This window comes from Falco biarmicus, chromosome 1 (genome assembly GCF_023638135.1).
Source record: "Falco biarmicus isolate bFalBia1 chromosome 1, bFalBia1.pri, whole genome shotgun sequence".
In the NCBI taxonomy this organism is placed as follows: domain Eukaryota; kingdom Metazoa; phylum Chordata; class Aves; order Falconiformes; family Falconidae; genus Falco; species Falco biarmicus.
The window spans coordinates 7,348,923-7,372,330 of NC_079288.1; the positions used below are offsets into that span (position 1 = coordinate 7,348,923).

General features: G+C 56.1%; 3 protein-coding genes across 9 annotated transcripts in view; 2 read left to right on the forward strand and 1 right to left on the reverse strand.

The window, feature by feature from the left end:
* The first annotated feature begins 1,760 nt into the window (after positions 1 to 1,760).
* On the forward strand, positions 1,761 to 11,721 carry NHERF1 (NHERF family PDZ scaffold protein 1). The gene is made up of 6 exons (XM_056326786.1): positions 1,761 to 2,220; positions 8,235 to 8,396; positions 9,162 to 9,315; positions 9,877 to 9,917; positions 10,465 to 10,563; positions 10,687 to 11,721. The coding sequence occupies exons 1-6, from the start codon at positions 1,828 to 1,830 to the stop codon at positions 10,849 to 10,851; spliced, it is 1,014 nt and encodes a 337-aa protein (XP_056182761.1). The 5' UTR covers positions 1,761 to 1,827; the 3' UTR covers positions 10,852 to 11,721.
* Positions 11,722 to 13,526: 1,805 nt separating this feature from the next.
* NAT9 (N-acetyltransferase 9 (putative)) lies at positions 13,527 to 18,352 on the reverse strand. Of its 2 annotated transcripts, none has more exons than XM_056326794.1 (7): positions 18,292 to 18,352; positions 17,697 to 17,820; positions 16,805 to 16,914; positions 15,753 to 15,893; positions 15,470 to 15,529; positions 15,201 to 15,295; positions 13,527 to 15,109 (listed from the first exon to the last, which is right to left on the reverse strand). In XM_056326794.1, exons 2-7 carry the CDS (start codon positions 17,771 to 17,773, stop codon positions 14,963 to 14,965), a joined length of 630 nt encoding a protein of 209 aa, XP_056182769.1. In that variant the 5' UTR covers positions 17,774 to 17,820; positions 18,292 to 18,352; the 3' UTR covers positions 13,527 to 14,962. The 2 variants fall into 2 exon arrangements, with proteins under 2 accessions (XP_056182769.1, XP_056182768.1); XM_056326793.1 differs by having other exon boundaries at positions 17,697 to 17,878; positions 18,292 to 18,346.
* Positions 18,353 to 18,500: 148 nt separating this feature from the next.
* The window catches only part of TMEM104 (transmembrane protein 104), a 42,149-nt gene continuing 37,241 nt past the window's right edge, over positions 18,501 to 23,408 (forward strand). For 2 of the 6 annotated variants that reach the window (XM_056326780.1, XM_056326785.1), the window contains exons 1-4: positions 18,501 to 18,550; positions 19,280 to 19,357; positions 19,854 to 19,964; positions 21,954 to 22,075. In XM_056326780.1, the coding sequence (XP_056182755.1) occupies positions 19,920 to 19,964; positions 21,954 to 22,075 (167 nt within the window). In that variant the 5' untranslated portion in view covers positions 18,501 to 18,550; positions 19,280 to 19,357; positions 19,854 to 19,919. Of the gene's footprint in view, positions 18,551 to 18,649; positions 18,669 to 18,890; positions 19,370 to 19,853; positions 19,965 to 21,953; positions 22,076 to 23,408 lie in introns of those variants that run through there. The other 4 variants (XM_056326783.1, XM_056326782.1, XM_056326784.1 and 1 more) reach the window with 4 other exon arrangements.

Sequence of the window (23,408 nt, forward strand, 5' to 3'; positions counted from 1 at the left end):
CTTCCCACCAATGGCATTGCTGCTGCCACTTGGCTGATGTCTGCAAAAAATGCTGGATGGCTTCAACACAAACAGACGCTGGCTCTTTTCTGCTTTCCCCCCTCCAGCCTGAGCTCCCTTAACGTCACGCCGAGCTGCAAAAGGCCCTGGCAGGAGGATGCAGCTGCGGTGCAACGGTGCTGCCAGTGCCTTGGCACCCCGCGGGTGCTGCCGGACCCAAAGCAGCGCTGGCTGTTTCCTTTGCTGCTGCTTTTCTTCCTTATCGCGGTCCTGTGCTCACACCAGCCTTCTTGGAGCTGGGTTTTGTTTCCTGACTTAGGGCAGTGTTCCCAAAATATGTCCCCCTCTGTCTCCCTGGCAAACACGCACACTTGTGGGGCTGCACTGCTCACAACCCCCTTGCCAAGGGGGGGGCTGTGCCACATAGAGGCCACAGGCGATGAACCCCCCTGTCCTTGGGGCCATACCGTGACACACTTGCCCTGGTTTTCCTCTCCACAGGCATCTGCCTCCGGCTGCCGTGGGATTCCTCTCTGCTGCCTTTCTCAGGGCTGAGTGGCTGCGGGCGAATGCTCAGCCAAGTGGAGGAAACAAATGAGCCCACCCTCTGCTCAGCCCGTGGAGCCGGAGCATGGCCACCCCCAGCACGCGGGGGGTTCTCAGCTGCTGGGGTTCCCTGCAGCAGGGCTGCGGTGCTGAGCTGCCCAGGAGGGCTGTGTCCCGTGGGAATGCTGCCCGTGCTTCCTTGCTCGCCCGGCTGCAGCACAGTTAAACGTGATGCTGGTTGCCCATAGGACCTTTGCCAGGCCCTGAAGCCCAGCAGTGAGAAACACCGATGGCACCTCTGTGCCACGCTCCCCGGGATGATCCCGGGAGCTGGCTCTGCCCAGCACCAGCAGCCCTGCTGCAATGCTGGAGCAGCCCAGGCCTGCAGCTGCCCTGCCCTGGCTGACCCGCACCCTCAGGCTCTCACCCTCCCATAACCCTGTGGCCACTTCTGCTCCCCAGGCCCTGAGCAGCACCGTGGGGCTGGGGCAGAGCAAATCCCCCGGGGTTTCCTCCATCTCCCACGCTCTTGTCCCCCAGCTCCAGGGTGCTGAGCAGGGGCTGGGGGCGGCTCAGGGACACAGGGCTCCTCTCCTTTCCACCGCACAGTGGGTCACTTTGGGGTTTTTATTTCACTTTTGAAGGTCCCAACCCCCCCCCCCCCCCTTCCCCCAGTCCCTTGCCTCCCAGCATTGGGCGAGGGGACAAGGAGGGTCGCAGCCCGAAGATGCCAAGGTGTGCCACGCCAGCTGTTTCCCGGGAGGAGTGGGGAGCGTCTCGCTGGGCACCGGGCACCTCGGGCTGTCTGTGGTGACCCCGGGGGAGGCAGAGCCGGCTGGGTGGGGAGCGGGGCTGGCTGGCAGGCGGAAGGCAGAGGTGGCCCCGGGGGAGCGGTGTGGCCCATGCGGCAGGGCCCATGCGGGAGGCCCCGGCCCCAGGCGGGAGAGTCCATGCGGCAGGGTCCATGCGGAAGGCCCCGGCCCCAGGGGGCGCGGAGGGCACCGGCAGCTACACGTCGGGGCAGCCCCAGCGGAACGAGGGAATATTTGCATAGCCCCACCCCCTGGGTGATGATTTGCATAATAACACCCCCTAGCAATACAGGCTCCGCCCCGCCGGGCTCCTTGTTTGGCGGGTCTCCCCCCGCCCCTCTCTCTGATTGGCCGTCGCTCCTGCCGCGCCCCGCCCTTTGGTATAAGATCGACGCTGGGGGCCGCCGCGCAGAGGCGCTCAGCGCGGGCGGCGGGGACGGGCGGCGGAGCCGCTCCCGCCCCTCCCGCCATGAGCAACAGCGCGGGCCCCGCGGCGCGGCTGTGCCGCCTGGAGCGGGGGCCGGACGGCTACGGCTTCCACCTGCACGGCGAGAAGGGCAAGCCGGGCCAGTTCATCCGGCTGGTGGAGGCCGGCTCGCCGGCCGAGCGCTCGGGGCTGCGGGCCGGGGACCGGCTGCTGGAGGTGGATGGCGAGAACGTGGAGCGGGAGAGCCATCAGCAGGTGGTGGAGCGCATCCGTGCCGCTGCCGGGGCCGTCAGCCTCCTCGTCGTGGACCCGGTGGCCGACGAGCAGCTGCAGAAGCGGGGCGGGGCGGGTGCCGAGCCCCCCGTGGGCGGCGGGCAGGCGGCGCCGGAGCCGGCGGAGCCCGCGGCGCGGGAGCCCAGCGGCGGCGGCCAGAGGGTAAAAGGGCGGCCGGGGGCAGCCGAGTTTTGGAGGGGGGGTGGGAGTGGCGTCCGGAGCGGGAGGGGGTCAGCGCCTTCCGGGACAGGCCCTGGTGGTCGCCTTCCAGCCGAGCGGGCGGGAGCAGCAGCCGCCTCGTCTGCCCCAGCCTCCCCCAGCGTGGTTTCGCTCTCGGTTCTTTCTTTTTCGCTTCGCTTTAAAAGCGGCTCCCCATGAGCACCGGGCGCCGCCGCGCCTTGCTGCTTTTCCTTTTTTATTTTAATTTTTCAATATTTCTTCCTTCTCTAATACTTTCCTATCCCAGCCGCCTCGGGCGAGGAGCGGCGGCTGGCAGGCACCGGTCTGCCGGGGCCCCTAACGGAGCAGCCCGGTGTCCCGGAGCCCTTCGGCCCATCCCTGTAATGCAGGGCTGGTAAAACGCGGTGAGAAAAGCACCAGGGAGTGTGGGAGATGCCCGGGGCTGGGCTGGCATCAACCGCTCCAAAATACAACAATAAAAGCTGTGGCAGAGGGTAGGTTTTGTCACTGCAGGTGTTGGTGGTGGTCACTCGTGTCCTGAGCGTGTCTGGTCTCTGCTGCGGAGCAGTGATGGTGGATCCCTTCCTGGGCAGGGGGGACTGATCCGGTTGGTCCCCTGAGTACAGACACACACTAATGCAGGAAGGCGTGGGAGTTGGCAGTTGAAACAAAGTGATGTAAAAAGGTGAGGAATTGAGAAATAGCTGACCTTTCCTGTCCGGAGCGGTTCCTAAGAGACGCTCTGGGCTGCTGAAGATAATACTGGGTTTTATTTATCTAGCAAAGACGTGTTTGTTGCTACAACAGAAATGCGGATGGTCTTCCTGGGAAGCAGGCTTCTGGTGTCCCTGAGGTGGGGGTCCCTCTCAGGACCTGCTCCCAAAGGCCAGCTGTGAGGGGTTGGGGCCATGGGCCCTTCCAGCACTGATGCTGAGCCCCGGGCAGGCCTTGGTGCCTTGCTGTGCCATTGTCACGCAGGGCTTTGCTGAGGATCTGGTGCTTTTTTGCTGTGTCTCCTGTTGGACTTCAGCCTCATGCTGGCTGCCCATTGCCCCTGGTGAGGCTGATCCGCTGCAGGGTGCTGGTGTCCTCCCTGCCTGGCACCTTGAAGATGGGCTTGTTCAGGTGGGAATAACCAGGTTCTGCCCCTGTTGCTGGCTCGCTGTCCCCCATGGCATCTCTGGTCCCTCAGGTCTGGCCCCATGCCGGTCTGCGGTGCTGGCCCACACCGGGGAAGCATGCTCTCTGTATGTCACGGTGCCAGTGTTCCCTCGGGTCGGTGAGACAGTCTGTGCTGTGCTTTCCACTCCCAGATCTCTCTGTGGGCTGGGAAAAAATAAAGGGATGTAGTTAATGAAGCTCGGGCAAGTCACCTGCCAGGCTTGGGGGGGCTGAGGGTGTGCAGTCCCTGGGGGCGATGGAGCCCCAAGACGCTGTGGGGTGGTTGCTTGCTCACAGGGGCTGTGCAAAGGGCTTGTGAAGCTGGAGATGCTTTTGTGGGGGGCCAGCCCTGGCTGGAGCTGCCCCGTGGCTCTGGGGGGACAGGCTCAGGACGCAGCTGGTGCAGTTACCACAGGTGGTTTCTCTCTGCACGGGAGCAGGAAGTGGGTGGTGCGGGTGACATGGGGTGACGTTGCCACACAGCCCTGGACGGTTTGTCAACAGGTAGCAGGAAATCTTGTGGCTAGGAGCAGGGCCCAGTGCTCAGGGTGGGAGAGCAAAGACAAGCGGGTTTGGAGACACCCCACCAAGCAGGGTGGGAAGATGCTGGGCGGGATGCCAAGCCAGAGCAGGCAGAAAGGGATTTCTCTCTGGTGAGCCAGGAACACACTGGTGTGCCTGTTCTCTGTCTGCTGGCGGGCAGCCGGTGCCTGCCGCCCCATCCCCCCAGCAGCCCATCCCAGCCCCAGGGTTGGTGGGATTCCCCAGGGATCGCTGTGGTGGGGAGCAGGAGGTTTGCATGTGTCAGAGTCCTGTTTGCTTTATTGGGCTAGACTTGTATTTATTTGCTTAACGAGCCTGGAGACGCTTGGTGCACAGCACCCACACCCTGCCTGGGGCCAAGCTAGGCTTTAACATCTCCCACGGTCAGGCAGGATCTCTCCAAACTTTGCTGGGTTCTGTGCAGTCAGGACCCTCCCTGTGCTGGGGGGCTTGGGCACCCCCATGGCCCCCAGTGCTGGGCATGGGCTGAGAAGTTTTTGGAGGGGTCTTCATGGGCTCCCTTCTCATTCCTATAAAACCCTGGGCTTGCAGATCCCCCTGATGCTGGGGTAGAAGTGTTGGCTCCCCCTGAGGGCATGTGGGGAGCTGATCCATTCACCCTTCTTCTGCTGTGCTGAGCCAGCAAGGCAATGGTTTGACACCCCCAAGGCCAGCCCTGCTTCTGGGGGCCCTGTGCTGCAGGGACTGTCCCCAGCGCTCAGTGCAGAGCTGTGACAGTTTGTCCTCCCCCGCCTGTGTTTCCGGAGGCTTCAGCTGCTCAGGAGTGTCTTCAGAAAGCTTCATGCAAACCACACGGTGTTAGCGGAGCAGCACCGGCAGCTGCCAGCCCAGCACCCTGGCGTGGGCTGGGGCTGCTTTTACCAGGGTAAGACTTTTGCTGACAGTCCCAGGCTTCCCTCTAGCAAATTTAGTGCTAAATTAGAGCCCTCCCTGCCAGCAATGCTCGCTCTTTCTTGTAAAATCCACGTAAGCCTTCCAAAGCTGGGTTTGGGGGCGTAACAGGGGGCATATCCCCCTGCGTTTGGGAGCATTGCACTGGGGGTAGCTGGTGTTTAATTGGGAAGTGAATTAAATTTCCTCTCAAGGCAGCTGCATGAAAAGCAGCTCCAGTCAAACGGGACGTGACGGGGATGCTGCAAGGAGGCTGCTTTGCATCCCCTTTGTATGAAGCCCGAATGCGTGCGCCAGATTTCAGGATCCGTGTGAATTTGCTGGCCCAGGCGTTCTGGGAGCCGTTGTGTTTCTCTTTGAGTAACCAGGAATGCTGCTACCGAGGGCTTGTTGCTGCTTGCAGGGCTGTGGGGAGTTTCCTGGGACTTGGGGCTTCCAAAACTGTCCTGAATTTGCTGCTGGGGAGCTGGGAGCCAGGGAGTGGGTCCTGGCATATGTCCCCATGACCCTGGGGCCACTAGTCCTGCCAGGTGGCTGAAGGTGCTGGGAAGGGATGGTTTCGCCCACTTCTGGAAGGAGAAGGGTCTGGAGGTGTCCCAAGTCCTGTTCCAGGGCAGGATCAGGGGGATGCAATGCTGCCAAGCATCCCATCCCAAGTGGGCATCTCCGGGGGGAAGGAGATGTCCCTCTGCCACCCTGGAAGCAGAGGAGGGGGTTGGCACAGCGTGCCCATGCTGGGGGCTGTGTCCAGCTTCCCCCACCGGAGGTTGTAATTGCCTGGAACAAGGCTCTGCCGGCTAATCTGTGCCCCAGCACAGCAGGAGGGCGGCTGGCGCTGGAGGAGAGGATGCAAAAGCTTATAGAAATCAGGGGCAGTTCCGTTTTCCTGTGTTCCAGCTCCTGTCCCCACAGCTGTGGGGCTCTCTGCATCCTGGGTGTTGACCCCAAACCCTCTCACCTCGGGTCCCTTCTGACCAGGGGGACCTTGGGCTGGAGGGGTGCAGGGTATTCCCCCTGTGGACTGGCAGGATGAGGGTCAGATGCATTTATATTTTGCTTTTGGGTAGCAGAATGGTGGCTACCCATAGGGTTTCTGCTGGCATGGTGTGGGGGTGGGGGAGGGCAAAGGCAGACTGGCATGCTGGGCTGGGGGGGCTACCAGCCACTGGGGGAGCATGCGGGAGAGGCCAGGTCATGGCTTGGCTGGGCTGCTCTGGCACTGGGTGCTCCTGCCTTTGCCTTGGTGCTTCCCTGTTGCTGTGACCTGTCCCCCCTGCCCCGGGGCATCTACAGGGCTGTTGTGTGTCCTACACCCCCCCCCCCCCCCCCTCTTTATGGAGCCTGGGTGCCAGGGCTTTGTTGGTGCGGGTGGGAGTGAAGTCCTCCCTCCTCCTCCTCACCCGGGAGCACTGCCAGTGCCACTTGCTCCCTCTGGCTTTGTCCCAGGCTGCTGGCATGGAGCAGCCCCGTGGTGCTGCCATGGGTGCTGGGAGTGTGGGTGCTCACAGACCCTGAATCCCCTTCCCAGGGCCAGGCTGGGGCAGGCACCTGGGGAGATGCTGCCTTCCTCCAGGCTCCAGCAGCTCCCCTTCCTTGGCCTTGGTGCAGGTCTTCCCTGTCCGCAGTGTCACTAGGGATTGCTGCCGGTGTGGAGGGTGCAATCACAGCAGCCTGGGCACCCTGTGAGCCTGCTGCCACCTGGGACTGGGGCAGAGCCCACAGCTCAGCCCCTGGCATGGGGGACCAAAGGGTGGCTGGGGTGAAGTCGAGGTGTTGCAATCTTCCACCCAGGCAGGGAACCTGTGGGTGTGCCAGGGAGACACCGCTGGCTTGGGGTGCAGCCGGACTGTTGCACCAGGCATTGCTCATGCTGTGCCATCCTGGGCTGGCCTTCGCTTCCCGGCTGGGTGCTTACCTGCACCTGGGGTGCTGGTGAGTGGTGCTGGGTGGCAGCCGGCCTTGACTCTGCAGGAAGGCATTTGTGCAGGAGGATGGGATTTCATCACAGCGTTTGGCTTGGCGATTGCAAATGCATCACCTTGGCCCATGTGGGACCTGGGCCACTGTGGTGTTGCTGGATGAGGGGTGCCAGCACCCTGAGGACCAGGCTTTCCTGGCAGGGGTCAAAGAGGATTCTGTAGCACCAGGTGAGGGGTGCCAGCACCTTGAGGACCAGGCTTTCCTGGCAGGGGTCAAAGAGGATTCCATAGCAAGAAGTGATGGCGCTGTACAGGACGTAAAGAGCAGGAAGGTGGAGGCATGGTAGGGGAAATTCCTGCATTGTGTGCCCCTGGTGACACTATGGGTACCAAGGGAGAAAAAACAATCTTGGAAGGAAGAATAAATACTAAACCTCCTGGTGAGGGATATTTCAGGAGTTGGAATGTGGCTTGGCTGCTGGGAGAGCCCTACCAAAGCCCAGAGCTGGTGATCAAGGCAGAATCAAACCATTTTATATATAAATACGTGAAGTGGTGGTTGGGTGCTGGGGTCAGAGCAGTTCTGTGCTGTGTGCAGGTGGCTGGCTCTTGTCACCTGGTTCCTGGGATGCTTCCTGGGCATCCCACTCCCCACTGGGCAAGCGAAGGCAGCTCCTATTTGCCATGCTCCTGGGGATGCTCCTGCTTCTCCCTGCTGCTTGCAGTGTGGGCAGCTGTGCTCTTAAAGGACTCCTGGGGGCCACGGGCTTGGGGCTGTGGCTGCTGTCGTTTCCTGGCTCCGGGTGCTGGCAGATCCGTGGGTCAGGGTGAAACCGGGTACAGATGAGCTGGGTGTTGCCTCCTGGAGAGATGAACATCCCATGTCGTGCTGCCCCGGTCGAACTGGTTTCTCTTTTGCAATCATGGAGGGTTGTGCTGGGACATTGGGGCTTCTCTGCATCGGGGCTGCTCCGTCTGGATCCTGGCTCCCTGCCCAAGCCCTGTGTGCCCCTTTGCTGCTGGCAATGGCTGCAGGTTGCTTTGGGGTGGGGGGTCCCGCTGGTCTCACGGTTGGGTTTGCTATGGAGGGGGTGATGGAGGGGACAGGTGGGGTGGGGGTGCTTCCCAGCAGCCTGGGCTCCGTTTCCTCTTCCACCTTCATGTGGCAGTTGCAGCCCTGATGCCAAAAGGAAGAGCGTGGTCTGGGGACACACATAATAACAAGTTTCTTGAACGGTTTGTTGCAATTAGTGTGCCCTGCACCTAATTAGTTAAGTACAGCCTGGGTTCGTAGGGTGTTCTGACACCCTGTATCCCAGCTTGAGGTGTCTGGGGTGCAGGTGGCCACCTGAGCATGGTGCCCCTGCTACCTGAACGGATGCCTGGTGGTCCTGGTGCTGCCCCTGGGTATTTGGGGAGGGGGTCCAGGAGCAGCTCTCCCACAGGCTGTCCCCATTACAGGTGGAGCTGCGGCCTCGGCTGTGCCACATGAAGAAGGGTCCCAATGGCTACGGCTTCAACCTGCACAGTGACAAGAGCCGCCTGGGGCAGTACGTGCGTGCTGTGGACCCTGAGTCGCCAGCTGAGGCAGCAGGGCTGTCCCCCCAGGACCGCATCATTGAGGTATGCTTGGGCGGCAGGGGGTCTCACCAAAAATCAAGGTGCTCCCTTGCATGCTGGTGCCCAGGAGGGAGCTGCCCTTTGCTGGGAAGGTGTATGGTGTCCCTGGCACCACTGGTGACTCATACTTGCTGGTCCTCACCCAGGGACACAGCACCACGGAGGGGCTGGGGCTGGGCACTAAGTAGCTGGCTGTGGGTTGAGTGGTGGTAGCACTGTCCCCTGCCAGGAGCAGGAGTGTCCCTGAGCTGTCTCTGGGGTGGGGCAGGCTGAGGACAAGGTGCACCATGGCCCAAGTCCTGCTGCCAGCCATGACCAGGGTGGGGACAGGGACAGGGTTTGTGCCAGGCAGGATGATGACCTGTGAGCACAAAGAATGGCTGAGCCCCAGCCCTGCTGCTCACCAGGGTGTGGGGCTGCTGCCACATTTGGGGCAAAGCTTTGGGGTCTGTGGGGACTGTGGCATGGTGCCAGGGCTTCGTGGCTTGCCCATGCTGCCCATCTCCTGTGCCAGCCTGGGGTCCCTGCCCTGCTGGGTGCTTCCTGCCAGCTTTGCCTGTACGATCCTGTGCTAATCACTGAGAGGAAAATCTGCTTTTAATGAGGTTTTCCTGGCTTCACCGCTAATCCCTGCAAGGCTGCAGATACCTGCAGGGTGGCCGTGCTGGGGGTGTGACTGGTACCAAGGCTGGTACCCACCCCTTTGGCAGAGCTTCCAAGGGGCAGATGTCCCCTGGCCCCCGCAGTGACATGGTGCCATGCCCACAGGTGAACGGGGTGTGCATGGAGGGCAAGCAGCATGCTGATGTGGTGGCAGCCATCAAGGCGAGCGGTGACGAGACCAGGCTGCTGGTGGTGGATGTCCTCACAGATGAGTTCTTCAAGAAGTGCAAGGTGGTGCCATCAGAGGAGCACCTGACAGGTGGGCTGAGGGTTGTGCCACCTCTGCTGGCTCTGTGTCACTTTGTCACCAAACCTGGGGGTGCTTGGGGAGTCCCCAAGCCCTGGGAGGTGGAGGTCTCATCACCCTGGGGCCAAGCAAGGTCACCCGGCTTTGGCATCTCTCTGCCTGGCTGTGAGCCCTGTGCCCGGGTGGTGGGGCTGGCGTGGGCTCTGCATGAGGGCGGGTTTATGGCCCTGGTTGCACTTTGGCAGGGTTTATGGCTTGGGGAGTGAACAGGCAGCAGCCACCCTTCACTCTCCTCCACAATTTTGGCTCAGCTGTGGCCCCCCTCCCTGCTCTCCCAGTGGGGGACGAGGTGCGTCTCACTGGGCTCCACATCATGGCTGTCATTGTGGGGATGTGCCTGGTGCCTGGCAGCATCTCCCCATGCTGTGGGGTTGGTGGTGAGGGGTCGGTTAAAAAATCTGGGAGCCGGCTGGACCCTGGGTAGTGTCGGGTGAGCACTGGGCTCTGCTGTGCCGATGGTGAGGGGACAGAGGAAATGCATCCTCACCCAGTGCCTGTGTCCTCGCCCTGCAGGTCCCTTGCCAGAACCAGTTGCCAATGGTGATATAGGGAAGGTAAGAGAGCCTCATCTTGCTTTTAATTCCATCTATGCCAGTCTCCAGCCAGGGATCCTCCCTGTTCAGGTGTCCCCCCTGCCCATGGGTGGGTGGTGCCACCAGGGACTGCAATGCTCTGAGGGTGCCACACAAGAGCAGGTGCTACTGGGAAGGGGACTGGGAGCTGGTCCAACCCCCAGGAAGGGGATTGCTTGGAGTGCTGGATGTCATGGAGGTGGCTGCAGTGCCTGCCTTCCTCCTCTTCCTCCTCCATCCTCATGATGCTGCAGGGCCGGCAGCCCTTGTGCTGCTGCAGGGAAGTGGCATCCAGCCCTGCAGCCGCCCTCCTCCTCCTGTAAAGCTGGGGCAGTCAGGCTGGGGTTTAATCCTTCCCTGCCTCGGATGGGCAGCCCTGGAGGTATTTCTGAGCCTGGAGTTCATGGAGGATTATGTGTTGGGAGGACAGATTTCACAGCCCCCCAGGTGGGACTTGCAACTCTGGGGGCTGTTCCCAAACTCCAGGGCTGGAGCCCCCTGCTCACACTGAGTCCCTGCTCCCCGGCAGGAGAACAGCGGAGAGCTGCGGTCCAATTCGGTGTCTGAGAGCCCATCCAGCCCTGGGCTGCTGGCCGTGTCCCCTGACTCCGGCGAGACCCACAGCGAGGTAGGGCTGGGGGTGCAGGGTGGGGGGGGAAGCAGTGGCTGGGAAGCAGGGTCTGGGCTGAGCCCCCACCGTGGGGCTGTCCTGGGGGGCACAGTGGGGCTGACACAGCCTCTTGCCCTCCAGCCTGACACGCAGGAGGGTGACAAGCGCCATTCGGCATCTGGCTCCCTCCTGGACCTTGACATCCCGCTGGCAGTGGCCAAGGAGCGAGCGCACCAGAAGCGCACCAGTAAGCGGGCACCCCAGATGGACTGGAGCAAGAAAAACGAACTGTTCAGCAACCTGTGAAGACCCCAAGGCAGGGTGAGGGTCTGCTGGCCCCCCAGCCTCATACACCCCCCCCGCACCCCCCTCCTCCCTGCCATAGGCTCCTGGCAGGGATGCAGAGCTGCTCCCCACCACCCTGACCTAAGTGACGGGGCTCAGTGGCCAGCGAGCATCCCTGCAGCGGGGTCCTGGGCAGTGGTTTTAGGCTAAAGAGGGCCGGGGGGTGCCCCCTCCTCTGAGCCCAGCCCTGAGGTGCTCCTCCAGCCCTGCCATGAAGCCCTGCACAAGGGGGGGATCAAGGATTTGGGGTGGCCCAATGCTCAACACTTTTTGATCCCTGCTGTTCCCTGGTCCTTCCCCCACCCCAAACCCCATCTCCATTTAAGCTCCACCCCCCACCCCCCACCCCCCCCCTTGCCCTTTAACTGCAAAACCTGAGGCTTCTAGTGACTTAGCAAACCCCACCTGCCTGGCCACTGACCACAGCGATTCCCCCCGGGGGTATTTGCCCCTGCCTGGCAAGCTCCGTCCATGATGACCCTGTCCTCAGGGTGCCCAGCATGGTGGGGAGCCCCCTGCCCCCGGGGCTATTTTGGGAGAGGAGAGGGTGTCTGGAGCCAGTGCAGCAGCAATAATCATCTCCTTTGCTCCCGCTCACTCCTGGAGACAGAGCCGATCAGGGTTTGAATCTGATACTGTTTAATTTAAAGGCTTCTCAATAGACTTTTTTCCAAAATATAAGAGTTTTCCAATCACACTGTTTATTTTTTTAATGTATTTTGTGGAAATTCTTCCTGTGGGTGTTTTGTTTCCATGTGTTGCGATCAGGTGTTGTTGTACTGTCAAGCTCAAGAGAAATTCTGTTTACTGGAATAAACCTTCCTGACTTCATGTGTCTGGTTTAAGGCTTAAATCCTTCCCCAGCCCGCGGGCATGCGGGGGCTCGTCGGGGGGCTTGCTGTGCCATGGGGGCCGAGGGGAGAGCCAGGTAAAGCTCCCAGTGACAGGGGACACTGGGGCTGCTTGGGTTGCCCCTCGGCACTTGCTGGGGGGATCGGGGCCAGGCTGGGGGGGATCAGGGAGGGACCGGCTGGTCCCAGTATGGGTTAATGCCTTAGGGTGATTAAAGGGCTCTAATCCCCCCGGGAGTGCAGGGGGGTGATGCAAGGCTCTAATCTGTGTCTGCTGGCTGGGTGGGAGGGCGGCAGTTCTGCTGGGGGTAGCCCAAGTCTGCCCCAGCCCTTCGGGGGGGGTTGGGGTGAGCCTGAGCCCCAGGGTTGCATCCTGGGTTGGGGGAAGGCAGGGGGGATGATGGGGAGAGGGTTGTTTGTCCCTCTGAATTGATGATCTTAGCCCTGCCTGGGGAGCGAGAACAGCAGGGCAGAGAGGGGTTTCAGTGTGGGGCTGGTGCAGCGGCTGGGGGCATAGTGTGGTGGGGCCAGGGCCCCCCCAGGGCTCTGCCACCCTGACGGCTGCCCAGGGCTGTTTTTAAGCCCCCACAGGGCAGCTCATACACAGCCAAGCTAGGCCTGCCTGCCACAGCAGGCGAGTGTGGGGGGGTTGTGCTGTGGCTCTGTGGCCAGGCTGGTGGCACTGGGGGGACAGTGGCTTCCTGAGGGCAAGGCAGGGCTGTGCTCTCAGCAGGGGCTAGGGAGAGCTGTGGACCCGCAGCCCTGGCCTCTGCCTGGCACCTTTGTTCTCTCCCCTTCTGCAAAGCCTTATTTCTTGCTCCAAACCCCTAGGCAAGCTCCTCTCTTTGAGCAGATGAGCGGTCAGAGGTCTGCAGCTCAACTGATAACTAAGTGACAAAGTACCACCACATCTGTGGGGGGTGTGCAGGCTCTTGCTCTCCCCTGGGAGCTGGGGGAACCCATTTCAATCTGCCTCATCCTCCAAAGTCGTGTGCTTTGTGGTAGGACTGCTGAGTAGAGTTGAGCCACTGTCCCCTTTTGTCACCCTCACCCCGCTGGGGCAAGCAGGGTGTCCCTGCCTGGGACCATGCTGTAAGCTGGGGCTGCTGTGCAGGTCAGCAGTGGGAGCAGCCAGTGGGTCCTGCAAGCATTTTTTCCCCTCTCTGCCTCATCAGAGCAGCCTGGGGACTTGGTTCCCTGTGAGAACCCTGGTTGAGCCCTGCTGGGGAGCCCTCCCACCCCCCCCAGCCCAGGGAAGGGCTGCTGCTCCAGGACAGACCCAACTTTGTTTGGGTTGCCAGGGCGAAGGCTTTTCCCAGCCGCCCATGGAGGCGGAGGACTGCAGCAGCGTTGCTGGGGGACCAGGGATGCCAAGTGGGGCGCTTACTGGCTCCGGAGCAACCAGCCGGGCATGGGGAGCTGTGGCAGGGCTGGGGAGGGCAGTGCGGTTTTGCTGTGCCCGCCTTGGCCCTGGCAGCAGAGGTTGAAAGTATTTTTTCCCACCTTAGTCACTTTTTAGGGGAGCAAATTCCACCCCAGCTACATCTCTCCTGCCAGTCTGACCTTGCCTCTTTGGAAGAGGGATGAAATGCTCTACAGAAGAAGCACAGAGCCAGCAGTTCACCCAGCAGGTTCTGCAAATCTTGTTCTGGGGGACAGAATCCATTCCTGCCTGCAGCAGGTGACGGAGAGCATGAGGATTAGTAGCCCTTGTCACGGTAATCCCAGCTGGAAGTAGAGCCGCTCTTCACTTTAGTACCACACAAAGCTTTCGCTACAACTAAATCCACATTAAATACTTGTTGTTTAAAATACCATGATACACTGTTCCCACGCTTGGTTTTAATATTGGTCAAGGAATGATGCATTTAAATTAACTAAAATTGGAAAACTAAAAACCCCAGGCCCTAAAAGTACAGGCGCAGCCACATGAAAAATTCCATAGTCTACCAATTTCTGATAAAAACATCCCTGGGAAAATCTGAAAGCTGTTACCTGATACTGCCTAATTTCTGGTCTGGAATTAGCTATTATGGCTGCTATTTACAGTGGTAAAACACACAGGAGCATCAGTTATCCTCCTTGCCTTCTGTCTTCTCTTAGCAAGCTTCCCTGCTGTGGAAAGCTTGCTGTGTAGGGCAGGAAAGGTCAGGCTAAATAACTGCATTAAAAAGTCTGTCCAGTGGGAGTCAGGCAGTGCCTCTTCTTCAGCCACAGAGCTCCAACACAACACAGCAGAGGCTGGCTGGCTAGCTCCTGCCCTAAATATATCTGCCCCCAGTTAAGAGGTATTTTTCTCCCCATTCATGTTACTGCAGAGCAGGGAACAGAGCCTCCAGGCTCAGCAGAGCAAGCCTGGAGTTCCCTGAAGATGGGGATTACTATACTGTTGTCCTTCAGTTGTGCTCTCCTCCTCCTTGCTCTCATAAAAGCAGCCTGGTAAAATGAAGTGCAATATCCCTTCAATGATGGTCTGAGGTTTCCAGGTCCAAAGCATGGCCCTGAAGCTCAGGGGGCTTTGTCTCAGCAGCCTCCTGCAGCTGCCAGCCCCTGTTACGCAGTGATCGTGGCAAGGCTCTGCTCTAGTTTCAGTTTGCTGATATCAGTAATTTTTTATCATGTTAACTTGCCCTTTGGTTGTGCTCACCCACACCTGGGCCGCTCACTTCCAGCTGTACCCCCCCACAACCCGCCACACCCCGGAGAACAGGGTTCAAAGAATCACCGCTGTCCTTTACAACTTCTAACTACTCTTTCGGCAGCCAAACCAAGCAGCCGAGCCCCGCCGCTCCCAGATCGTGCTTGGGCACTTCAGATCTTTTTTTTTTTATTTAAGAGAAAACAGCCTAGCTACCAGCCTATTGACGCTGCCTCTGTTGAACTGATGAATCCTGTTCTAAAAGCAGTGGGTGCTGCTGATCCAGAAATTGGAGGCACTGCTTGTCCAGAAACTGCTGATGATTTTAAGCTCTGCTGGAACAGCTTGTTAAGGTTACAGTCATTCCTAGTCAAGCCTGTGAATTAGCAGCTGTTCTGCAGGTCCAAATTTCAGGCAGTACGGCTGGTGCAACAAGGTGCAGAGTTTACAAAATGACAAAGTAACCGAAGGGGACGGATGAAAAGTCAAGCGAAGTGTTGGCTCACCGGCATCGTCCCCATCCAGACCTCACAACAGCATCCAACTCCTCACGGGAAACCAGGCCTGCGTCTGGATGTGTCTGTCAGCTCTCCAGCACCCCAGCTGGCAGCGTCAGTTCAACATAGTTCTTCTCCTGCACGTGGTTTGTCTGTTCCAGGAGCCATCGTCTCTCCTGGTCACTGACATCCAGCCTCAGTGCCACCTCTTGGAAAACGCTGTTCACAGCAACCTGCATCACATAGAGGAAAAGCATCTCAGCCCCAGTCACAGGGCAAATGCTGCTCACGTTCTCTGGGTGTAAGATAAGTCTGTTACCACACCTCCTTAAAATGAAGCTTTTTGAACATGCAGATACTGGTTTCATTTTCCTGACCAATCTTAGCCTCAAATTTGGTGATCCCCAGGTTTCTCACTCCTGCAAAAGAAAGCAAAAAGAGAAGCATTCCTATCAGCTGCTCGGCTGCTACATCTATGAAAGCACAGGACTCCAACTTCTGGGGTTGCATCCCTTACTACTCTGTCTGTATCACTAGGAATATATGCTTCCAGATCACATCCTGACTGCTCCTGTGCATTGAGCCACCCTTACCATAGGACATCATCATCAGAGTTGCCTCCTTGCCAAACCCTCTGCCTCGGTAGCTGGGCTCTGAAAGAGACAGCCACAGAAGTCAGCATCCAGTTACACAAGACAAATTAGCTATGCCAGACACTTTTCAGAAAAGACTGTGACCTGGACCAGCAAAGGATGCTGATCAGGACTGAACAGCTATGGTAAAGCAATGAGAAAAAAAAGCTGCTGTACATAACATCTGTTTGCAGCTGGCTTTAGCCATGGTGACAAAGATCCGAGCTATGAAGCAGAACTTGACCTGCAATCATAATTTCAATCTCGGCCAAAGTCAGATCCTCAGGGTTGGTGAGGAAGAGATTCACGTCCCCCACCATGCAGTCCTCATCCGCACATGCCTGTCCAGACCACCGCTCCGTGTCCAGCACAATGAAGGTGCACTCTGGGGAAAACAAAAAGATAGTAGCATTTTCAGGGCATGCTCATAATTATTCACAGATTATTGAAGGATGAAATTAAAGGCATGCAATGGACAGAGGAACAACAGTGTGCACATTAACAGTAAGGAAGAATTAACAAGTGGGCTTCCCATGCCAAGTGTGCCTGCCCCCATCCATAGAAATCCAAGAATTATTTTTAAACATTGTGAGGGTGACGCAGACACCAAGCCTAGGAACAGCCTATTCAAGGAGCACGAAAACTTCCACCCCATGTCTGAGGTCTCCTTGCCTCGTCTCACTCAGCAGCAAGTTTGGGCAAAGAACTGTTTTATGCACAAGAGACTGAGACCTAGTGATTCACCTAGTCCACATTACTGCTGCTTTGAGTAAGGCTTTTAATGCCAGCTAAGACAAATGCTCCAGAGGTCTTTGCCAGCCTCAATATCTTCTAGCTCACTAAATTTCTACCAGGCTTTTATGGGAAGTGATTCATTACCTGTAGGAGAGCCAGGGAACCAATTCAGTCAACACACCTCAACCAGGTAATTATGAAGTCCTTTTATTTCTCAAGGAAAAATACAACCCCCTTCCACCTTTTTATGACAATCAGGCCTGGGGAGTGTTGACTGTGCAGGACCAGCTCAGCTCGTAATGCTATGGAAAGTAAATCACTGTAATCTTTGAAAAACTGCATAAAAAAGATACCAACAGCCCTGGCCACTCTCTACTTCCCTAGGCATATATCAGCTATAAATAGAAAGCCAGTCCAAAGCTACTATTACAGAAGGTCCCTCTGCTTCAACCAGTAGAGCCCACTCACCAGGCATTCTCAGGCCGCTGTGGGGTCTTTACAGGGCAGAAGGGACCTGCTCACCACTCCCACCCACCCTTAGAAAATGTTTAAGATTCTCACTGTCTGCGTCATCCCGCCAGCTGCACTGCATCTCATACTCCTGCTCCAGGCTGAGTGGTTCAGAGGCGGTCAGGCGCTGCAGCTCCTCCGACTGCATCCACTCATGGTACCTGACAAAAGGATCCAGAACCAGATCACTGCCTGAGCTATAGCATCGCAGGCTAATTTCCACAGGCACTCTAAGGATCAGGCTGTCATAAATCGGTTCCAGAAACACTAGCCTGGCATTCATGGCAACTTAAAAGTATCCACAAGCCTTTCTCCCTTACCTAAAAAAGGAATAAGTGTTCTCTGTGGAAATGTAGCAAGTTTCCAGACAAAGCCACAGCATGGACAGAGTTCCCAATGCAAACTTGGTATTTTAAAAAAGTACTGAGCATTGAGTTCCGGTGCATTTCATCCCAACTGCAAACGATACAGCACCTCCCGGACACTGACAAGAAGACCACTACTGGCATCTTTATGCTGAGGCTGCAGTTGCCCAGGCCAGCACTTTACAAACTGCCTGCTTCTAATTTATCAAACATCCATCTGGTTTTACACATCGAATTTTTGCTCTTCCACTGTTATTAGGGAAAGACATCAATAAACGAAAGTGTTGGTGGTTCACTCACAGCCAGGTATTTCCCTTTCCGTGGGTACACAGTGGCACAGATGAAATTCTCTTTGTCAGCAGGCCTGGCAAAAGGCACAGACCTGCCACGGATGTCTGCTGCTGGGCACGGAGGACAGAACCGATTGCCTTTCTAAGAGTGCTCTTTCTGCTGTGTGGTTCCCTGGGAGAAGAGGGCCCTGCTGCTGTCAAGCCAACACCCTTTCTGAACACCACACTCCGTTTAAAGAAAGTGAAATCAGATCGTGCAAGAGTATCCAGAGGACACGAGCCACATACCGGGGCACATGTGCAGAAGTGTATGGCACCAGGGTCACCCTCTTTCCTTGCAGCACAGTGTTCTGGTTAATCTTCATGGCCTCTGCGCTGAGACCCAGCACCACACGCCGTGCCTCCAGCGAGGCTGAGGGATGGGACAGAACTCCCTGGAGCCCTTTGGGAGCCAGTGGTGGCTGCTCCCACTGTGCAGACAGACCCCAGATCACACCAATCCCCCCCAGAAACCTTCCCATCCTGCGCCTCCTGCTCCCCCACACCCCGGGCAGGCCTGTGTCGGTGCCGAGGCCCAGCAGCGGCCCGGGGAGTGCCCTAACAGGGGCCACTGAACACTTCATGACCCAGGTGGTGGTGGAGGTGCCCTGCTCCGACACAGTGCGGGCCTTGGGGCTGAGGGGAGAGCTGAAACTGAGAGGAGAACCGGGGCCTGAGGGGAGCCCCGGGGCCCGAGGGGAGATCCAGGCCTGAGGGGAGCCCGGAGGCCTGAGGGGAGCCCTGGGATCTTCGGGGAGCCCCGGGACCCGAGGGGAGATCCAGGCCCGAGGGGAGGCCGGGCCAGGGACTGAGGGGAGCCCCGGGCGCGGGAGGAAAGGTCTACCTGCCGCGTCGCTCTTCCGCGCATGCGCAGAGGCCCATCAACCTCCCCGCTCCGAATGGCGTCATCGCCCCGCCCCGCCCGTTCCCGCCTCCGCCCCGCCAACGCGCACGTGACGTCCGCGACCAATCGCAACCGGCGCATGCACCGCGCCCCGCCCCGCCCGCGGAGCCGGTCACGTGGGCGGAAAGTCCCCGCGGGCGGCGCGTGCGCGGTAAGTCCCGCGATGAGGGGGCGGGACCGCCGGCACGAGCCGCCGGCGGTGAGGTCGCGGGGGTCCCGGGGGGGTCCCGCAGCGGCGGGGGGGGGCGGGCCGGGCCCGTAGGCTGCGTGTGGGGAACGGCCCAGTGAGGGAGAGCGTGTTGCGAGGCCTGGGAGGGGTCCTGGTTCGGGGTGGAGCCTGCGGAGGGTCCCGGCGCGGGGCGGGGGGGAGCTGGAGCCACCAGGCCCTGGCGGGGGGAGAAGGGCCTGGGCTTCCGGGGGCTCTCAGCGCTGTGGGGGGCTCCGTGGCGGGGGGGGCGGGCAGGGGGGTGGGCAGGCAGCGCTGCTAGCTGGGGGGCAGTCCGGGGGGTGCCGGGAGGTGGCGAGGCCGGGGGGATCTGGAGGCCCGGGCAGGCTCCGGGGCAGGGCCCCTCCTGGGCCCGATGGGTGCCCGAGGCCTGTTGGCGGGCCCGGGGTCCTGCGGCTCGCTCTGGCTGTGGTAAACTTGGCTTCAGGGCCTTGAAGTCCCTTATAAACAGATGTTTGGCCTCTTCTTCTGAGGGCCGGTCTAGTTCTGACCCCAGTGAGCTCTGCTGCCTGCTTATTTCTGTCATCTAATGTGTGTGTGAGCTTATGAACTGTTTGGGTTTTTTTAGTGCTATTAGCTTGTGAAGCCTGTACTGATTTGTCCCAGTTGGGATGGCTAAGCGGGATCATATATAGAAGTATGAGGAATTTGATAAAGCTCTTAAATCAACTATGGCTAATTATTGACTCCGAAATCTTTCAGACGGCTTGGCTTCTCCCCTCCTGTAGTTTTGCAAAGACGATGTGAAGTTCCCCAAATACTTCTGCTTTGGAAGCTTTGGTATGTGTAACGGTGCGTCTCTGGGTGTTTTTCATAGGTCCAGTATCTTAATTTGCCTACTTAGGTCTGTATTTGAGATTGAGGACAGGCGGTAGGCTGTTTTTTACTGATCTAATTTCCAGGAAGCACGTGCTTTCTAAGAGTAGTAAGTGCACGAGAAGCAGCAGTACCAGATCATCCTCAAGGCAGGCATTCTTCCTCTTGAGGTTTTAGTGTCTGAAACATCCCCTCTGGCTGTTTGGGGAAGGTGAAGTTTGGCCATCCCATGAAAGAGCAGGGCCTTTTGGTTACTTTTAAATTAGCTTGAACAGGTACATGACCTTTTCATGGAGTATTGAAACAAGTGGTGCTGGTGAGTGGGGTGTATCTGCCTGAAGCGCAAGGTCCTGCTGAAATGTTCTTTTGTCCAAATATCAGAAGACGGATGTGCAAAAGCTGACTCATGAGTTCCTCCTCTTTCTGACAAAGCTAACACAACTTTCTGGTGTTTCTCTAGGTTAAAGGCAGTAGAAGTTGAAAACACCCTCCTCACTCTGCTCTGAGCGTCCCCAGCATCTTCAACATGGCTGGTGGTATTACTGATACAGGAGAGCTTTACTCTCCCTATGTAAGTCCTGCTGTTTGTGGCTCTGCTTGCAAGTTTTTTCAAAATCCTCTTCTCTCAACGTTCTGTTTTCATTTCCTGCTTCCCCACGGACATAACATGAATGTTTCAAGAGATGATGGAGGTCAAAGGGTACTTAAAATTTCTTAGCCCTTATAGATGGGGGGGTTTTGCATCACAGATTGCTTTATATAATGTAAAGGGATGGTGTCTGCTTAAGGCATAGTTGTAAAAGTGTTAAAAAGAGCTTCATGTCCATACCAGCTAATGCATCCTTCTCCCCGCTTTCCTAAATATTTTCTTAATGTTTTCATCAATCTGAATTGTCACAGGAAGCTAGCATAAACGGGGGGAATAGTGACATTGAAACTTATCCCACTTTGCTTCTCTTTTTTTACTTTAAGGAAGTCAGGGGAAAACATTATGTAAAGTTTACTTATTTGTGGCTGTTGTAGTAATTTGTTTTAAACCACTTCATTTAAAATCAGTCATCAAGATGTTTCTTCCTTGTAATGTGGTAGCGGGTGAAACTGCAAAGCCAATTACTGCTTCCCTATGTTACTGGAAATACTGGTTTTCATAGCCACAAGTGTGTATAGTGTCAGCTCTTAAAAACGGTGCTTTGTAAACAAGGTTTAGTCTTTTTTTCTGGAATGACTAAATATAGAATCAGTCCTGAAACCTGTATGCTGGCTTTCAAATGCTTTAAAACTTTAATCCCGGTATTGACAATTGAGTTTAGAAGAACTGAATATTAGGCTGCAGAAATAGGTCACAACTGTGAAAATGGAGAACAAGACAGTAACTGGGACGTCTGGACTCTAAAGGATTAGTGTCACCTGTTCTTATGTTATTATCTTAGTGTTGCATGAATTTCCTAGAGTCTAATCTCAAAGGCTATGACTTTTTCCTCTTTCCCTGAAGATGTCTAGCCAGACTGAACACACGGGTACCATTTTCATCTCTGTCTACTTGACCAAATTCAAGGAAAATCACCTGAAGTTTTTTTTCAGCAGTCTTTCTCTGAAGAGTAAGTCATGGCCCTGGGCACTTGAGTTGTGCTCAGGGAATGACAGCTCTGCCAGGTGAATGTGAAGACCTTTCCTGCAAACTGCAATGGCTGACTTTTTTTGTTGTTGTAGGAGACTTGTTGAATAACGAGTTTTCTGTGCTTATGTCAGTGAATGAAAGGCTTGCAGGGTACCTGGGGAGCAATCCTGATATTAATTGCTCCACGCCCAGAAAAGTGTACTCAGACGCAGTTCTTTACTGGCTGTCCTCTGGAGAGACTCTGACCTATATAAAAAATAAAAAGAACTTTGGGGCAATTTTTGATCATGAATGCAGCTAAATTTATAGTCAAGGTGGGTGGGTGGGGGTTGTCTTGTCCAGGTGCACAGTTATCTTTTGCCCCTGGGTAGAAAAAAGCTTTCTGCCAGAGAGGATGAAACCCTTTCCCTTCCAGAAGTAAAATCCCTTCTTCAGAATACGCTCCGCTGCTTACTGGTAAAATGGCAAGCAGGCTTTGAATTAGAATTCCGTTTGAATGTTTCCTGCTTACGAAGAATAAAGAACAACAAGAGATTCTGAAAGGTATCTATGTACGTAGCCATAGCTACTTAAATGTTCAGGTCAGAAAAGGAGAGACCCCCAACCCACAGTGTAGACACTTCTGGTAGCAGGCAGTGGATTTGAAAACAAACAGACAAAAAGCTCGCGCGCTTTCTAATTCTAAAAGTTAGAAAGAAATACAATATTGTAAAATAAATAGAAAAATGGAGAGGAATATCAGCTTCTCCAGAAATGTTCTGACACTCACTGGGTTCTCTTTAGTTATCAGTCCCCTCCGATATTCATTTTTAGCCTGGGCTTGCTCCCGCCCTGCTTGCTCGAAGATTGCGCTTTCCATTTAAATCTGCACATGTGAGGTGTCCTGGATGATCTTTGGCACAGCTGCAAACACTCATGTTGGATTTTGTGAATGGATTGCAGGTTGGTCTGGTTTACATGTTCAACCTCATCGTTGGAACAGGAGCTCTAACCATGCCAAAGGCCTTTGCAACAGCAGGGTGGCTTGTCAGCCTTGTTCTCCTAATGTTCCTGGGATTTATGAGGTAGGACATGAGAATGTGTCTTTAGGGGGTTGTGGGGCTTGGCTGGGTGGGGCTGTAAGGACAGTGCTAAGACTTTTGGTACTTTTCTGAGTGATCCCATCCCTCTACTGCTTTGAGCGTCGATCTCTGCAGTCGTGTTGCCTGTGGACCTTATTTGGAGGGATGCATTTTCTGACTGCCTGCAGTATGGTGCTATATCCCACTCCCTGGCTGATGGGAAAGACTTTTTCTACAGTCCAGAATCTTCTGGGACCTTTCTTCCAGCTTTCTTTTTCTGCTTTGTGACTTGCATGTGATGCAGACCTGTTGTGTTACCTTTCTCTTGGCTTCTGGCAGTGCTCTTGGCTTCAGGAGCATCAGGAAAAATTACTGAAAAATTGTTGTATAGCTGGGCCTGTGTTATTCCTGCCCCTGCCCCATTCCTGCTTAAGACCTTGGAGCTGGTGTCTTGATTTTCACGCTGGCTGGCCATGAGCTTCTGCCCAGCTGCCTTCCTGCTGGAGCAGCAGGTGGAGCTGAAGGCTGTTGATACGGCACTGATGTCTAAGTAGTTATTAATAGAATTGCCATCTTCTGACGGGCTGTGAATCCCTGCTTTCTCCTTGCTTGGTTTTAAAATAAAATAAACCAAAATCCCCTCCTGCCATTTGTAAGAATGGAATTTAGAAGTTCCTTTCTTGTCAGTAACCAATTCTATCAGCCTGAATGTGCCTTTGATTTGGAGGCAGCACTTTTTGGATCTGTTAGGTACTGCTATACAGAGGTGCTGTATCATCAGTACTGACTGTAGTAATGCTTGTAGTTCTCCACCTCAAAGCTGTAAGCTGCAAAGGCTTGATAAAATATAAACTGTGGGAGTACAGTAACTGGAAGTTTTAGAAGCAATTCCTTTTAGATATATCAGTTTAAAAGCCTAAATTCAATGTATGAAACTCAGCGCCAGCGGACAATCCAAGGTCAGCAGAAGAGCATAAACCTCCAAACCTACATACCAAAATTGCACTGGATTAATCTGAAAAGATGCAGCTCAAAGTACTACATACACGCCTTGGCAGCTGCACTGCCTTGTTGCTTTTGTTCTGGCGCTTGTGACTTCCTCGTGCCCGCTGGGGACCCTTCAGTGCAAGAAGAGTCTGGGTGGAAATTGCTACATGGGCCTTGGGACAGGCTGCTTGCTTTTATTCTTGCAAGACTAATCTCTTATTTGAGCTTGGTAAGGGAGTCCAGTTCGTGAAGCAGTGAGAAACCACTTTAAAGCCTTAAATAAGATTGATTTGAGATTGTTGGTTTGTTTTTTGGTTGGGTTTTTTTTCCATTTTTTTTTTTTATTATA

Bases quoted from the DNA above. Each gene is read 5' to 3' on its own strand.
- NHERF1 (XM_056326786.1), top strand. From the start codon at position 1,828: ATGAGCAACAGCGCGGGCCCCGCGGCGCGGCTGTGCCGCCTGGAGCGG. The intron at 2,221-8,234 runs GTAAAAGGGCGG...TCCCCATTACAG, and splicing joins CCAGCGGCGGCGGCCAGAGG to GTGGAGCTGCGGCCTCGGCT. The intron at 8,397-9,161 runs GTATGCTTGGGC...CCATGCCCACAG, and splicing joins CCCAGGACCGCATCATTGAG to GTGAACGGGGTGTGCATGGA.
- NAT9 (XM_056326793.1), bottom strand. From the start codon at position 18,315: ATGCGCGGAAGAGCGACGCGGCAG. The intron at 15,530-15,752 runs GTCAAGTTCTGC...TGTCTCTTTCAG, and splicing joins GATTGAAATTATGATTGCAG to AGCCCAGCTACCGAGGCAGA. The intron at 15,110-15,200 runs GTGTGGTAACAG...TATGTGATGCAG, and splicing joins AAAAGCTTCATTTTAAGGAG to GTTGCTGTGAACAGCGTTTT.